The sequence below is a fragment of the Oncorhynchus nerka genome, linkage group LG2 (genome assembly GCF_034236695.1).
Source record: "Oncorhynchus nerka isolate Pitt River linkage group LG2, Oner_Uvic_2.0, whole genome shotgun sequence".
NCBI classification, from domain to species: Eukaryota; Metazoa; Chordata; class Actinopteri; order Salmoniformes; family Salmonidae; genus Oncorhynchus; species Oncorhynchus nerka.
Window position 1 is genome coordinate 24,759,653 of NC_088397.1, and position 16,431 is coordinate 24,776,083.

The 16,431-nt window shown below is 44.7% G+C and overlaps 1 protein-coding gene across 1 annotated transcript in view; it reads left to right on the plus strand.

The window, feature by feature from the left end:
• LOC115133015 (rho GTPase-activating protein 6-like) overlaps nucleotides 1–8,963 on the plus strand; it is an 87,500-nt gene extending 78,537 nt beyond the window's left edge. The window contains 7 exon segments of the mRNA XM_029665834.2: nucleotides 1,062–1,210; nucleotides 2,195–2,374; nucleotides 4,354–4,445; nucleotides 4,633–4,865; nucleotides 6,244–6,315; nucleotides 6,403–6,867; nucleotides 6,870–8,963. Coding sequence (XP_029521694.2) covers nucleotides 1,062–1,210; nucleotides 2,195–2,374; nucleotides 4,354–4,445; nucleotides 4,633–4,865; nucleotides 6,244–6,315; nucleotides 6,403–6,867; nucleotides 6,870–6,994 — 1,316 coding nt within the window. The 3' untranslated portion in view covers nucleotides 6,995–8,963.
• Nucleotides 8,964–16,431: the final 7,468 nt, after the last annotated feature.

Sequence of the window (16,431 nt, forward strand, 5' to 3'; positions counted from 1 at the left end):
CAAAAATATCTAAAGACACTGAAGCAGCAAACTTTGTGAAAATTAATATTTGTGTCATTCTCAAAACTTTTGGCAACGACTGTATGTCTATGTGTATGTATATTTGCCTATATGTATATATGTGAGAGTGTGACATATTTCAAATGATTTAGACTGAATCCTCACTCTTAACCTCTAACCTCTGACATCTAACCCCTGTCCTGTACCTCTATAGTGCTGGACCGTGAGGAGCAGCGGAGTGCCACCCAGCTCCTGGTTTACCTGCTGTCAGGCTGTAACAGCGACACCCTGACTTCTAACCTCTAACCCCTGACCCCTGTCCTGTTCCTCTGTAGTGCTGGACCGTGAGGAGCAGCGGAGTGCCACCCAGCTCCTGGTTTACCTGCTGTCAGGCTGTAACAGCGACACCCTGACTTCTAACCTCTAACCCCTGACCCCTGTCCTGTTCCTCTGTAGTGCTGGACCGTGAGGAGCAGCGGAGTGCCACCCAGCTCCTGGTTTACCTGCTGTCAGGCTGTAACAGCGACACCCTGACTTCTAACCTCTAACCCCTGACCCCTGTCCTGTTCCTCTGTAGTGCTGGACCGTGAGGAGCAGCGGAGTGCCACCCAGCTCCTGGTTTACCTGCTGCCAGCCTGTAACAGCGACACCCTGACTTCTAACCTCTAACCCCTGACCCCTGTCCTGTTCCTCTGTAGTGCTGGACCGTGAGGAGCAGCGGAGTGCCACCCAGCTCCTGGTTTACCTGCTGCCAGCCTGTAACAGCAACACCCTGACTTCTAACCTCTAACCCCTGACCCCTGTCCTGTTCCTCTGTAGTGCTGGACCGTGAGGAGCAGCGGAGTGCCACCCAGCTCCTGGTTTACCTGCTGCCAGCCTGTAACAGCGACACCCTGACTTCTAACCTCTAACCCCTGACCCCTGTCCTGTTCCTCTGTAGTGCTGGACCGTGAGGAGCAGCGGAGTGCCACCCAGCTCCTGGTTTACCTGCTGCCAGCCTGTAACAGCGACACCCTGACTTCTAACCTCTAACCCCTGACCCCTGTCCTGTTCCTCTGTAGTGCTGGACCGTGAGGAGCAGCGGAGTGCCACCCAGCTCCTGGTTTACCTGCTGCCAGCCTGTAACAGCGACACCCTGCACCGCCTCCTGCAGTTCCTCTCTACCGTGGCGAACCACGCCCACGACAGCCAGGACAAAGACGGACAGGGGGTGAGGCGAAGACCCCTTCCGTTACCCCCACCACTCCCCATGATTCCCAAAACAACCACATGCCCCTACCCCTAGACCTCCCTATAAACTAGATCTGAGAGTATTGGATAGGTGTGTAACCGGCGTCAAGCTTCAACAGCATATCTTCCTCCCTCACTAACTCGCACTGAGACTAGTTCTCGCGATCTCAGGTTCCTGGGGGGGGCACAAGGTCTCAGGAACACGCAATCAAAACATTGTCATGTCATTGTGTCCCTCTGATGCATAGTGACTGATTTGGTCTCCTGATGTGATCAAGGGGACGAGGCTAATTCAGAGGGTTGAATACAGAGGGCTGCTGTTCTGTGACATCGTGGTGAAGTCTCAGTTTAGCCATTGTTGCGTGTTCTTCATGGTAGTTGTCCAATTCTGTTTAGCTAGTTATTTTCCTGAAGCACTCAATATCGTATTCAATGAAGTCAATATAGTATTCTATGAGGTCAATATAGTAGTCTATGAGGTCAATATTGTGGTCTATGAGGTCTATTATAGTCTATAAGGTCAATATAGCAGTCTATGATGTCAATATAGTAGTCTATGAGGTGAATATAGTAGTCTATGAGGTCAATATGGTGTTCTATGAGGTCAATATGGTGTTCTATGAGGTCAATATGGTATTCCATGAGGTCAATATGGTATTCCATGAGGTCAATATGGTATTCCATGAGGTCAATATGGTATTCTATGAGGTCAATATTGTATTATATCTGGTCAAATTATTATTTTTAAATCAGGAAGTATAATGAAGTGTATCTATTTGTGTTAATGACAGTCAATTGCACATGTTTGCCTAGTCTAGTGTGGCTGTATGTGATTCCATGCTATGCAGGAATCACATACAGGACACACAAAACTGTATACACTCACTGTACTCAGTGGCTTTAGATAAAACCATTTGCTAAGCAGCTGGCATTATTGTTATTCCTATGTCCTCATCTCCTCCAGGTGACGGGGAACAAGATGACCTCTCTGAACCTGGCCACCATCTTTGGTCCCAACCTGCTCCACAAGCAGAAGAGTTCAGACAAGGAGTTCAGTGTGCAGAGTCCGGCCCGCGCAGAGGAGAGCACCGCTGTCATCGCTGTCCTCCAGAGGATGATCGCAACCTTCCACTCCCTCTTCATGGTGTGTGTGTGTGTGTGTGTGTGTTGATATCCTACCCATTCTCCTGTTTAATCCCTCTTTATAATACAACCTTGCACGTATATGGTAATTGGACAGGCAGGTACTGTGTAATTACAGTAATGTATTCCTAATAGCCAGCAAACAAGCTACAATGAATTATCACTTTAGATTGGCCAGTAAGTAAGACTCCCTTGTGCCAGTAAGTAAGACTCCCTTGTGAGTTCATTGTATACACTGTACACAGGTGAGGTGATGCAGTTGTAGAGAAGTTGCAACAACTACATAACCTACATTGTGTAAACTCAATCTGTTTATGTAGTTACCACGTCAAATACATGGGTTTAGCACTAACACATTTGATGAACTCTCTATGTCCTAGGTCTGTATACAGCCATACCATTTCCATTACCTCTGCCTGTCCTCTTTCTTGCCATCACACATCCCTCCCTCCCTCGTCCCGGGTTAGCGGTGCCACTCAGTAACATATATCTGCATCCCAAATGGCACCCTGTACACTATATAGTGCACTACTTTTGACCAGGGCTCATAGGGAATAGTGCCATTTGGGATGCAGCCTGTGTTTAAGTTATAGATTCTCCAGGCTTTACCAGACAATGGTTCTGTCTTATAGAATGAAAACAAAGCTCTGTGGGCCTTTGTTAGTGCTGTTAGAGCTGATCCTGGACCTGATTAAAGGCCTTAGGGCCCAGTTCCAGACCACTACAGATCACAGGCTTTTGAGACGGTGCCAGAGAGACTTATGGGCCAATCACTTGCACTGATTGTTCTGACACCACCACCACTATTTCCCTGAACAGAAGTCGTATTCTTTGAACTTTGCAGAGGTTGTTTTTCCCTCCGCTCAGACCGTGTAATTCAGGGTAGTGGCGGGATGCTGGAAAGAGGTATTGTTAGTGTAACAGTATAACTTTAGTCCATCCCCTCGCCCCTACCCGGGCTCGAACCAGGGACCCTCTACACACATCAACAGTCACCCTCGAAGCATCGTTACCCATCGCTCCACAAAAGCTGCGGCCCTTGCAGAGCAAGTGGAACCACTAGTTCAAGGTCTCAGCGCAAGTGACGTCACCGATTGAAACGCTATTAGCGCACACCACCGCTAACTAGCTAACCATTTCACGTCGGTTACATTAGGTCCTGAAATGTTATCCCTCGTGTTTTTCGACTGGGCTGGGTTGTTTGCTGAAGGTCCTGACGTAAACCAATAAAGATGTTTGTAGCTCTTGAGTTGGATGTGTTCGGACTGTCGTGCTTCATTGCCAAATCACTTCTTTTATTGCCCATGTATTTGATTGCCCATTGCCCAGACACTATACATCAGGGATGGGCAACTGTTGGGGGCAACTGTTGGGGGCAACTGTTGGGGGCAACTGTTTTTAATATGATAACTGATCATCAATGATCCCCAACCCGGGCGGTAATTCAACCATGCTGACGATAAGTTTAGATAGCTGGCCGCTAGACTAACTTACCAATCTAAATATATATATTTTTTTAAATGCTGAAATGGGCTAATTGAGGGAATTCTGATGCACAACCAAGTTTCTAAATTTAACCTTGTGTATTCTATTATTCTTCCCCCCCCCCCCAAAAAAAATATTTTTGTTTGTTTGTTTTTGGTGTGAAATTGGTCCACGGACCAACAAAAGGGTGTAGTCCGTGGGCCGCCAAGTTGCCCTTCCCTGCTATACATGGATCCATAGACCGGTATTTAATAGTATTCAATGTGATACTATGTGTTCATGTATTGACTGGCTTGTGGTCACTGAACGTGAAGATGGAAAAAGTTAGACTCACTTTCACCATGAGGTTGTCTTGGTCAATAGCACCCCCTAGTGCTCTATCATGTGCCATTACATACATAAACCATGTTTTTTGTACTTGTTTGGTCATGACAAATCAAATCAAATCAAATGTTATTTGTCACATACACATGGTTAGCTCTTGTCTGTGTGTAGGTGCCCCCGGACCTGCAGAATGAGGTCCTAATGACTTTACTGGAGACTGATCCTGATGTGGTAGACTATCTGCTCAGGAGAAAGGCATCACAGTGAGTACATTGGTTCCACTGCACATATCACAGTCACACATTTTGAGTACTCATCGAAAGTAGTTGCTTAGCCTGGTGTTCATGTCTGTTGAGAGAAAGTGAAGAACCCATCATCTTTGGCAATATCTTTTTATTCTCTCTACCCATCCTTTTCTCTCCCTCATCCATCCCTCCTTCCACTCCACAGGAGTCCAGACGTGTTGCGATCGGAGGATCCTTTCTCCCTGAGCGAGAGGCGCTCCTCCAGTGACTCCAACAAGGTCTCCAGTGGAGAGCTGTCCCCCTATGACAACAACTCCCCCATTCTGTCTGAGCACCAGGGGGAAGGGACCAGCCCAGGGTCAGAACAATACACCCTGATGAGGCAGGTGGCAGGACGGACACGGGACACCCATGGGTCCAATCCTTGGGTCTCAAAAGGTGAGGGGACTACTGTCCAATGATAATGATTGTGGTGGAGGTGATGATGATAATTATCTTAATGATGATGATTGTGATGATAATGATTACCTTAATGATGGTGATGGTAATGATTGTGATGAAGATGATTATCTTAATGACGATGATGATAATGATCACCTTAATGATGGTGATGGTAATGATTGTGGTGATGATGATGATCTTAATGATGAAGATGATTATCTTAATGACGATGATGATAATGATCACCTTAATGATGGTGATGGTAATGATTGTGGTGATGAAGATTATCTTAATGATGAAGATGATTATCTTAATGACGATGATGATAATGATCACCTTAATGATGGTGATGGTAATGATTGTGGTGAGGATGATTATCTTAATGACGATGATGATAATGATCACCTTAATGATGGTGATGGTAATGATTGTGGTGAGGATGATTATCTTAATGACGATGATGATTATCTTAATGATGAATATGATTATCTTAATGATGATGATGGTAATGATTGTGGTGATGATGATTATCTTAATGATGATGATGATTATCTTAATGATGAATATGATTATCTTAATGATGATGATGGTAATGATTGTGGTGATGATGATTATCTTAATGATGATGATGATTATCTTAATGATGATGATGATGATGACCATGATTTTTTTTTTTGTATAAAAAAAATATATATATATTTTTCTCCCCAATTTCATAGTATCCAATTATTAGTATTTACTATCTTGTCTCATTGCTACAACTCCCGTACGGGCTCGGGAGAGACGAAGGTCGAAAGTCATGCGTCCTCTGAAACACAACCCAACCAAGCCGCACTGAATCTTAACACAGCGCGCATCCAACCCGGAAGCCAGCCGCACCAATGTGTCGGGGGAAACAACGTGCACCTGGCGACCCTGGTTAGCGTGCACTACGCCCGGCCCGCCACAGGAGTCGCTGGTGCGCGATGAGACAAGGATATCCCTACTGGCCAAAAATACCCTAACCGGGACAACGCTAGGCCAATTGTGCGTCGCCCCACGGACCTTTCAGTTGCGGCCGGCCAGAGTCTCTGGTGGCACAGCTAGCGCTGCGATGCAGTGCCCTAGACCACTGCGCCACCTGGGAGGTGGTGATGATAATCTTAATGATGATGATGATGATGATTGTGGTAGAGGTGATGATGATAATCTTAATGATGATGATGATGATTGTGGTGAAGGTGATGATGATTCTAATCTTGATAATGATGTCGATGATGATTGTGGTGGTGGAGGTGATGATGATGATGATTATAATCTTGATAATAATGACGATGATGATAATGGGTATGATGGTCCCTAAACATGGTCATGTTCATTATGTCCTATACGTCAGAGGAGCATGCTAATATCTGGGGAGCTTGGCATTCCACTCTGAAACCAGGGCTGATGGACCAGCCTTATGCAGGTAAGCTGTTGAAATGTAACAATCACATTTTTGGACTTTTACTTATCTTAATTTTCTGACTTTTTCCATTGACATCTGTATCTCCAGGTTCCCATAGCAACATGTCAGAGGGCAGCTCACGCAGCTCCCAGGAAGGACTTGACTGTCTCCAAGGCGATGCCAGGCAGGTGGTACGACGGACACAGACCTCGCTGGGCGTGGCCGAATGCAGGCCCCATCCCCCTGTCACACGGGTCTGTAGCAGCCCTCACAGCAAGGCGGGACGGCCGCGCCTCCTGCTGAGCCTCAACCCTGTGACCCCACCCCTACCGTACCCTGACAGCCAATCAGCAGCCAGCAGCGCAGAGAACCTCCCCCAGGGCATTAGAGACCAGGCTAACCCCAGCCCTAACTCCGCCCACTCGGGTCCTCCCCCTCCCCCTTACGGCGGCTTGTCCTCCAGGCTCTCCCCCTCTGCCTCTAAACCAGCCCAGCCTGTCTCCCCCTCCCTCGCAGCACCCCCTCACCAGCACCCCCTGCAGGGTGGGAGGCCAATGGTGCCACAGAACTCAGCCTCCCCACCACGGACAGCATGGTACCCATGAGCCAAGAGTGGCAGGACTGGCAGAGGGACAGATGGCAGATCTGGCAACTCCTGTCCTCGGAAAACGCAGACACACTCCCAGAGACACTGGTGTAAGCTGGACCATAGGACCGTGGGGTAGTGTTAGCCATCCCTCCATCCCTCCCTCTGTCCTCCCCTCCGTCCTTCCCCCTAAACATGGGCGCCATGGCGTTGTTTACATGTGCAGCTGCTGCCTATACTACGGACTTGGTACAAAGTCACTAGTGTTTCCTATTTGCTATGTATTGATCCGCGATTGATGTTGTATCCTGGTCATCCCTTTACATGTTATTAAATATTCTCTCTGAGCTGTTTCAGAGAGGATCAAAATGAAACTGTCAGCAAAACATACCTCAAACGTCAAGTTTATCAATTTCATTCACACTTGCATGTCCACTTTTCGATAAGGCCCCAGTTTAAATTGAGCTGCATGAAATATGTAGAGGTGACTTTTGAAGACAGGAAGGTTTAATGTTTATGACAACAATTTGATAAGCTACAGTCAATTTACATGACCAATCCTACCCTTATATATTTACTGAAGTCATCACATATATTAGTGATCGCTGCTAATATTCAGAGGGTATTTACTTGCTGATTATATCCCGGTAAGTACCGCACACGTTTGTATGAGCAGAGTTTTATTCAATGTCAGTCACCAAGTAACAGAGCCCATAGTACAGTTTTGCAACAGTTTGTATATAAGCATTATAATGTATTTTATGTCGGGCCTAGCTAACATTTTTTTTTACAGGCTGCCTAAATGTTTGTGTCGTGTGGTTTTAACTCGGTTTAAAAAGATAACGTCTGTCAAAGCTTTACTAAGTTGGGTTCTAAAAGAACAGTACTGTGTCAAAGTTCTTTAATTCCTTGACTCTCTTTTCATCAAATATTATTCTGGGTGCCTATAAAGTCTCATCTGCTTTCTCTCTTTCCGTAGTTGATATTGTTCTTTTAGCTATTGGATTTCACCTCACCATGGTTGCTACAGCATGGCTTATTTTACAAGCTCATATCAACATAATTCATTCCAATGATTCTCTCATTCCATTAGGTGGTTGATGTCAAGGTTATGGCTGCATAGGAATATTAAAAAGACAAGTTCATTGCTGGCCTGACAAGTTCATTGCTGGCCTGACAGGTTCATTGTTGGCCTGACAGATTCATTGCTTTCTCTCTCACCGTATTTGTCCGATTGATATGGGATTTTACGAGATATTTTCACTTACAGTACTCTACTGGACTCTGGGAATTGCCAAAGCTTTTTTGAGTCCTCCTTTTCAACAACCAAACAAACACGTCTCTTGCTTTTGTCATTACATGCACTGTCTGCCTCTATTTTTTTTGTAAATGTAAAAATGGTAAAAAAAAAAATGTTTGAGCTTTATTTAACTAGGCAAGTCAGATAAGAACAAAGTGTTATTTACAATGACGGCCTACCCCGGCCGAACCCAGACAATGCTGGGCCAATTGTGCGCCGCCCTATGTGATACAGCTCTTGATACTCTATAATTTACCTGATGCTTTTTGCTCCCAAATACACCAGTAGTCTACAATCATTTCCTAGTTTTGTGGATATTTGCTGGCAAATACTGCACACTTTCTAAATGGTAGTTGGTTTGTTGGTTCATTTCAATCCGTCTGCATGTCGAGAGGAGTTTGAAGTGTGAGAGACATTTGAATTATTTACAAGGATTCGCACATTTCTACATATCTTCACAGTGTCCCTAAAATGACATGTCGAATACGCGTCCCATCTTCACTTCTATAAAAAAACGCTTTCGACAGCTTGTGTTTCTATGCACTATTCTCAATGTCTGTGTGTTTGGAGTCAAGTATGCCATGGACCCATGCTCTTTGAAAAGGATTACAACTGTTATGTCTGTTCAGTATTGTAATATGTGGAAATAACTGATTTTACTCCCCCCCCCCCCAAAAAAATCAACAAACACATGTATATGGCCCGAGTTTTGATCTGATGTCCGCTTTTGTATTGTGTGTCGTCTTAAATATGCCATTGTGGAATTAAACGTGGAAGAAGGTGTTTTGTGTACTTGGTTTGTCTTATACTCCTTTTACCAGTGGCGATGTAACCCATTTCGACAATACATGAATGTTTGACGGTGTAATAACAGTGTAGAACCAAAAGAGGGGACCCTAGATCTTTTTGCTTAGTCGTTTTGTCCACAGGTCATTCTAAAGATACGTTATTAAACGTTCTTAAAACAATTTGGATATATTTGGACAATTTGATAATTCTTCACCTTGAAAGAGGAAAAATAATCTAAAGGAGAGAGGAGGAGAGAGCAACAGAGAGAGTGTGGAAGGGAGGAGGGTAAGAGTGAAGACCAAGACCTCCGTAAGAACGTTCCACGCTGGCGGCTTTAATTCCATCTGAGCTCAGGAGAAGTCCTACATCTGTTTACGGCACAGAACAGAGCTGAAAATGAACTTCCAGGAGATCATTACCCAAATCTTAAATCGGTAATGTCCTGCTAATTGCGTGTGTAAGTACAGCCAGAGAGATGTGGTCAGAAGACACAAAGATTCCACTGACTTCCGAGCATCATAAAAACATGTGGTCTACTATTTGATCATTTGATGATTGAGTAAGCTATTTGGTAGGTCATTTTGTGCAATTATTTGCAAACCATCAACTAGAAGTATTTTGAACATTTGAAAATGAATAAAATCCCCTAGCTCAAAATAGTTCAAAGGGATGTTAAGCTTTCTGTGGAAAATAGCTTCCATAAAACAAAATCACTGTGATTTGTGGAATCAGACTGTGTATAATGATCTGAAAACAGACTTCCTCAAAGATAGTTGACACTCAATGGTGCAGTGTCCCATGGACTGTTCAGAATCCCCCCCCCCTAGTTCAGCATCCAAAACAGCAGTCAAAGCATGTGATTAAAGTACTTCCTTTAAAGTCTGTGGTTCACCCAATCGGAATTCCAATCACTGTCTATCTGTAGACCACTGAATATTTCCGAGCAGGCAGTGGTAGGCCTACCGTTCTTACTCAATATGAGCTCAATTTCCCCTTAGCCTGGTGTAACCACAGACACAAGGAGAGAAAGGATACAAGACATAATGAATCCATTTACGTCACTAGGACCATAGGATTATTGAGTACATACTATCTTACTGACATCAACCACTGAAGGGAGTTATTTTTCTATTAGTTTCCAGGGGATATCTTAGTCTATGGAAAGCAGTGATCATACTCTACAGGTATGGACCAGTGTAGCTATTTTCCCTTGTCCACCTGACATTAACCATGTATTGTAATAGATTGTCAGTGTTGCAGAACAAGCAGATACAGTGGAGGCAGATGATCGCATGCAGGCCACAGTAATTCCCTCCTTCTCCGGTTTGGCTCTTGCAAAGTGGAACCATGGGGACCAGATGGTTCTGGAGCCGGACTCAAGACTGACCTCAATCCCTAGCCCAGTGGAGGAGGAATGGTTCTGTTTCTGAGAAGGAACACGCCCGTCTGAGGTTCTGTTCTGTCTCTGAGATCCGACTCCACTCTGCTACCCTGCCCACGCAGCCCTGTTTCATGGAAAACACTCCTGGAGGGAGAGAGGGAGAGAGAGAAAGAGAGAGAGGGGGACTGTGAGAGACAGAGGAGAGAGAGAGAACAAGTGAAAGTACGCTTCTTCAAAGAGATGACCACACACACTCCTGTGCCTTCAGGGAGAAGGTTTGACTGACTCTGTGTTCTCTCCTGAGTATTTCTCCGCCTCCAGAAGTAATGTGAACTGTTTGGTATCTATCACAACTAGAAAGGAGTTGTACAACAAAACTCTTTTGTGACCAAAAACAGACAAGCCCAGTACGATTGAAGCCCAAACAATGACTCCAAACAACGGCACACAATTACTTTTCTCCTTAGAAGCTTTCGTCTGTTACTGAATGCTTGCCCATGCATTGTTTCTGTTTAATTTCAATGTTCTAGTTATTCAAATTAGCCCACCAAAGGATACCGTGAGAAGTCGCTATGCTGCTGACTACTTACAGTATGTGTGATATGAGAAATACTGCATTGAAGCCAGGCAACACTCACTTTTATCAATCTGCCTTAGTAACACGAGAGCGATCGGGACCGATGCTTGACTATCCCACTGGGCACAGACATCAATTCAACATCCATTCCATGTTGGTTCAACGTCATTCCATTGAAATGAAGTGGAAACGACGTTGATTCAACCAGTGTGTGCCCAATGGGATGTGTTTCTAAGGCCCGGATCTTTTGTCTTTTGTCTCTTCTGGCCCGTAGGACATGTCTGTTTTCTGGATAGGAGCTTTGTTCTCAATAGCCTTTGCATGGACCGTGAAAACAAACATAGAAAACACAAAGCAGCTTTCTTTCTGAGCCTAATGACATAACTCCTAATAATATAAGCCGTCTGGCAATGGAAGAGAAATCTGTCCCTTTCACTGGCCTTTGATTTCTTGCTGCAGGGGTTAAACAGTTGGTTGGTGTGAGCTGTGGGAGGTAAACAAACCTTTGATGTACTGGAGTATTTAGTTAGATGTAGAATGTGTGGTTCTATTTTTCGACACAGTATTTTTTTTTATTTTAATTTTTTATTTTTTTATTTCACCTTTATTTAACCAGGTAGGCTAGTTGAGAACAGGTTCTCATTTGCAACTGCGACCTGGCCAAGATAAAGCATAGCAGAGTGAACAGACAACACAGAGTTACACATGGAGTAAACAATTAACAAGTCAATAACACAGTAGAGAAAAAAAAGGGGAGTCTATATACAATGTGTGCAAAAGGCATGAGGAGGTAGGCGAATAATTACAATATTGCAGATTAACACTGGAGTGATAAATGATCAGATGATCATGTACAGGTAGAGATATTTGTGTGCAAAAGAGCAGAAAGGTAAATAAATAAAAACTGTGGGGATGAGGTAGGTGAAAATGGGTGGGCTATTTACCAATAGATTATGTACAGCTGCAGCGATCGGTTAGCTGCTCAGATAGCTGATGTTTGAAGTTGGTGAGGGAGATAAAAGTCTCCAACTTCAGCGATTTTTGAAAATCGTTCCAGTCACAGGCAGCAGAGTACTGGAACGAAAGGCGGCCGAATGAGGTGTTGGCTTTGGGGATGCTCAATGAGATACACCTGCTGGAGCGCGTGCTACGGATGGGTGTTGCCATCGTGACCAGTGAGCTGAGATAAGGCGGAGCTTTGCCTAGCATGGCCTTGTAGATGACCTGGAGCCAGTGGGTCTGGCGATGAATATGTAGCGAGGGCCAGCCGACTAGAGCATACAAGTCGCAGTGGTGGGTAGTATAAGGTGCTTTAGTGACAAAACGGATGGCACTGTGATAAACTGCATCCAGTTTGCTGAGAAGAGTGTTGGAAGCCATTTTGTAGATGACATCGCCGAAGTCGAGGATCGGTAGGATAGTCACTTTGCACGTGCTTTGGTGCCCAATGCATTCACGAGCCTCTTATCCTCAATGTTTTTTTTTTATCTCCATCACTTTTCTTTTTCTCACCATCACTGTGTGTGTGTGTGTGTGTGTGTGTGTGTGTGTGTGTGTGTGTGTGTGTGTGTGTGTGTGTGTTCATGCATTAGTGTGTATGTGTCGGGTCTTTGTGCCCCTGAGAGCCTCATTAGCAAAAAGGACCAGCAGCTAGCTGTCTGTTTATAATCAAGATTACTGACCTAATTTCCCTGTCAATTGTTATTGCGCGGTGAGAAAATTCTACATTTCCTGGATATTTGTGATCTGGTACTGGTTCTGCCCACGGAGACCCACTGACGTTTTACACATGAATTAAATAGCCTGCATAACGCTGTGTGCCATGGGCCAGCTTTTTGATTAAACCCTAAGACAGTTGTGAGTCAAGAACGGTGGTATACTTAGTAAATAATCATCCAGATGTGTTTTACCACTGGCTCATCTGCATCATGTTTGAGGTTGTGGTGGTCGGGACAGGGAGGGACTCTGATTTGACTGGATGCCAACAGTGCCCAGAGTGGATGGGCACATCATCAGGGGGGCTGGGATGCAAGGAGGATGGAAGTTGGGGGATTCAGAGCTCTGTTAGCAGCCGAAGGGATGGAGGAGGAGGAGGAGGAGGAACAGGAGGAAGAGGAGAAGGTGGAGGAGGAGCAGGAGGAAGGAGGGGAGGAGGAGGAAGGAGTTGGAAGAGGAGGAGGAGGAAGAAGAGGAGGAAGAAGAGGAGAAAGGAGGGGAGGAGTGGAAGGGGAAGAGGAGGATGAGAAGAAATGAGAAGAAAGGGAGGATGGGAGGAGGAGGAAGAGAAAGAGGAGGAGGAAGAGGAGGAGGAAGGAGGGGAGTAGGAAGAGGAAGGAGTGGAGAGGAGGAGGCCTAGGAAGAGGAAGAGATGGGGAAGTAGGAGGAAGGGGAGGAGGAGGAAGAGAAGGAAGAGGAGGAGGAATGAGGGCAGGAGGAAGAGGAAGGAGGGGGAGGAGGAGGAATGAGGGCAGGAGGAAGGAGGGGAGGAAGAGGAAGAGGAGGAAGTGTTCCATCCAACCGTAACATTGTCAGATTTGTCCACAGGGGATAGGGAGCAAACATGGACCACACATGTTCACACTGATGCAAACATACTGTATTGTAGATATGGAAGCACACACACACACACGAACGAGCAGAACCGTGCACACACACACACACACACACACACACACACACACACACACACACACACACACACACACACACACACACACACACACACACACACACACACACACACACACACACACACACACACACACGTGTGTCCATGTTTTTGACAGCATTTGGATGTCACATCAATATACATGAAAAGAAAAGCCTTAAATGTTCCCATTCAACTACATCAATGTTCATCTACCATGCACAACAAAGGATAATGGGAGAAAAGGGAGCAACATACTGGCAAAATAATGGAAACACCAACATGAAGTATTTTAATAGGTCATTAAAAAGAAAGGAGGACCAAGGCACTCTTCATATAATGAATTAAAATGCCTTTATTTGTATGGCATGTTCAATGGAAACAGAGTTTTAAAACTCTGACATGTTTCGGCTGCATGTTTTTCATCAGGGAGTACGCAGCAGCCGAAACACGTCTGAGTTTTTAAACTCTTTCCATTGAAAGATATATGAAGAGTGCATTGGTCCTCCTTTTTTTTTGATGACCATTTGACCTCTTTTACCGAAGATTCTACCAAAACCTACAATTGTGTACCTTATCAGCGCTCCCCTTCTTCCTTTCTTCTGTTTTAATAGGCCGTTGGGCCACCACAGCTTCAATGTGCTTTGGCATACATTCCACAAGTGTCTTCCACAAGAAATGTCATCATTTGCTGTTTTGTTGACGGTGGTTGGAAACGCTGTCTCAGGCTCCGCTCCAGAATCCCCCATAAGTGTTCAATTGGTTTGAGATCCGGTGACTGAGACGGCCATGGCATATGGTTTACATTGTTTTCATGCTCATCAAACCATTCATTGACCCCCCCCAACACACACAGACACCCTGCTTACTCTTCACACACGCCCACTCCCTTGATGAGTAAGAGGCCAACTCAACACCGATAGCCCTGAAACAGCTGTGATCCCTCCCCATGTGAACGCACATGTGTTCCATATCCTGCTCTGTCCGATCGAAGCCTACCGCGGGCCCTTACAGTATGGAACAGGCCTGTCTGAGCACGCTGAAAATAAAGGCCAACTCAGGTATGTCCTTCCCGTCTCTCTCCCCTGAACACATATTGAATGTTCTGGGTGCAATCAATGTTGTGGGACAGTATCCTGTGTTGTTCTTGGTTTTTGACTCAGTGGGTTATAATATAATTTGGCTTTGATTCACACCTATAAACTAATCGAAGGTCACAATTACATTTTTACCTCCCTATAGTAAGAGTAGGTTGGAGAAAGATCTGCTGTACCTGGTCATTTGACTCAATTCAATTTGACCTAAAGAACTGATCTAAGGTCAGATTTTTTTTATTTTTACCTCCAATGGTAAGAGTATGTTGGGGCAACATCTAATGTACCTGGATCATACAGTAGGTCTGACAAGATTCTGGCTCTGAGAAACAGTAAGATAAATTACATTCTTCTAGGTGGCAAACAAACAAAGCACCCAAACGCTCAACATGCTATATAACAGATGACATAGAACTTTGACAATTGAGATGACAGAACTATGACAGATGACATAGAACTCAATCCCCGCATCCTAGCCATAAGTAATACTGCCGAACAGAACTTGGGCCACGCGACGTCGGCAGAGTCTGACTCTCAGCCGATTGACCCGACTCTCAGCCGGTTCGGCCCAGATCCACTGTGCTAGCTGGCGAAGGAGGAAAGAAAAGTGCTCTGGAGGAAACAAGTCAAACAACAAGAGAGACAGAAAACGGAGGAATGGAATTATATCAAAGCCATTTAATAGGGTCTGTGTACAGTAGGGATTCATATTTTCCAGAGAATGTACCAAGTTTCAATACCGGGAATAATTCATATTTATCCCGAGAGTCCAGGGAAATACCGCATAAATTAAAGTGCCCAAATAGGAAGTGCCCACTTCAAAAGTTCAAAGCCAAGATATGGTCGCCATGCCAGGGTTCTCCTCAAAGAAGAGGGCTGACAGACATAGATCATATACAGTATGTCATACATGTCGTGCACATTTCTCAGTCGTTGATCATTTCTCAGTCGTTGACCACTCAAAGTCAGCAGCCGTGAAGCGTGACAATAGTGACTTCAGGCCTTGGTCACCATGGTCACGTTTTCCATGCAGGTGTTTCCCAGAGCTCGGAGCTGTATGATGGATGTTACCCAGTAAGTGCTGAAATCAGGAAGTGGAGGTATAACCCTCAAACCTCCTTTAGCCTTCTCGATGCATTTATTGTACTGAAAGAGAGAATGAAGAACTGTTAGATGTTTGGAAGTAGCCTAGAGCTACAATGTGTAGTAGTCTCTGGCAGCCATTGTCGACAGCCAAAGTATATGCAAACAGATGTCGAACATTCAGATGCAACTATGCAACGGGAAGGTCAAAAAATGGAAGTTCAAAAAACAAAGTTATGCGGCTATTTTTGCATTTTGCAACAATCAATCATATTTAGTGTTTATTAGGGTCCCCATTAGCTGCTACCAAAGCAGCAGCTACTATTCCTGGGGTCCGAACAGGATTAGAACAATTGCATCACAACAAAAAACAACAACAGTATACATCACTAAATAAATCCATAAATCATACAAGACATTATTACATTATTACTCTATTATTACAAATTACAATATAAAATCCACAATACCATATCATTACAATATGTGTGTGTGTGTATTCGTGTGTGTGTGTTTGTGTGTGTGTCTCTTCACAGTTCGCGTTGTGCCGTGAGGTGTTGTTTTGTTTGTTTTGTTATGGGATTTTACGGCTCGCTTGAGTTGCTTGATGTGGAAGAGAGTTCATTGTAGGACTGCACATTTACCAGAGTCTGTTCTGACTCGGGGACTGGGAAGAGACC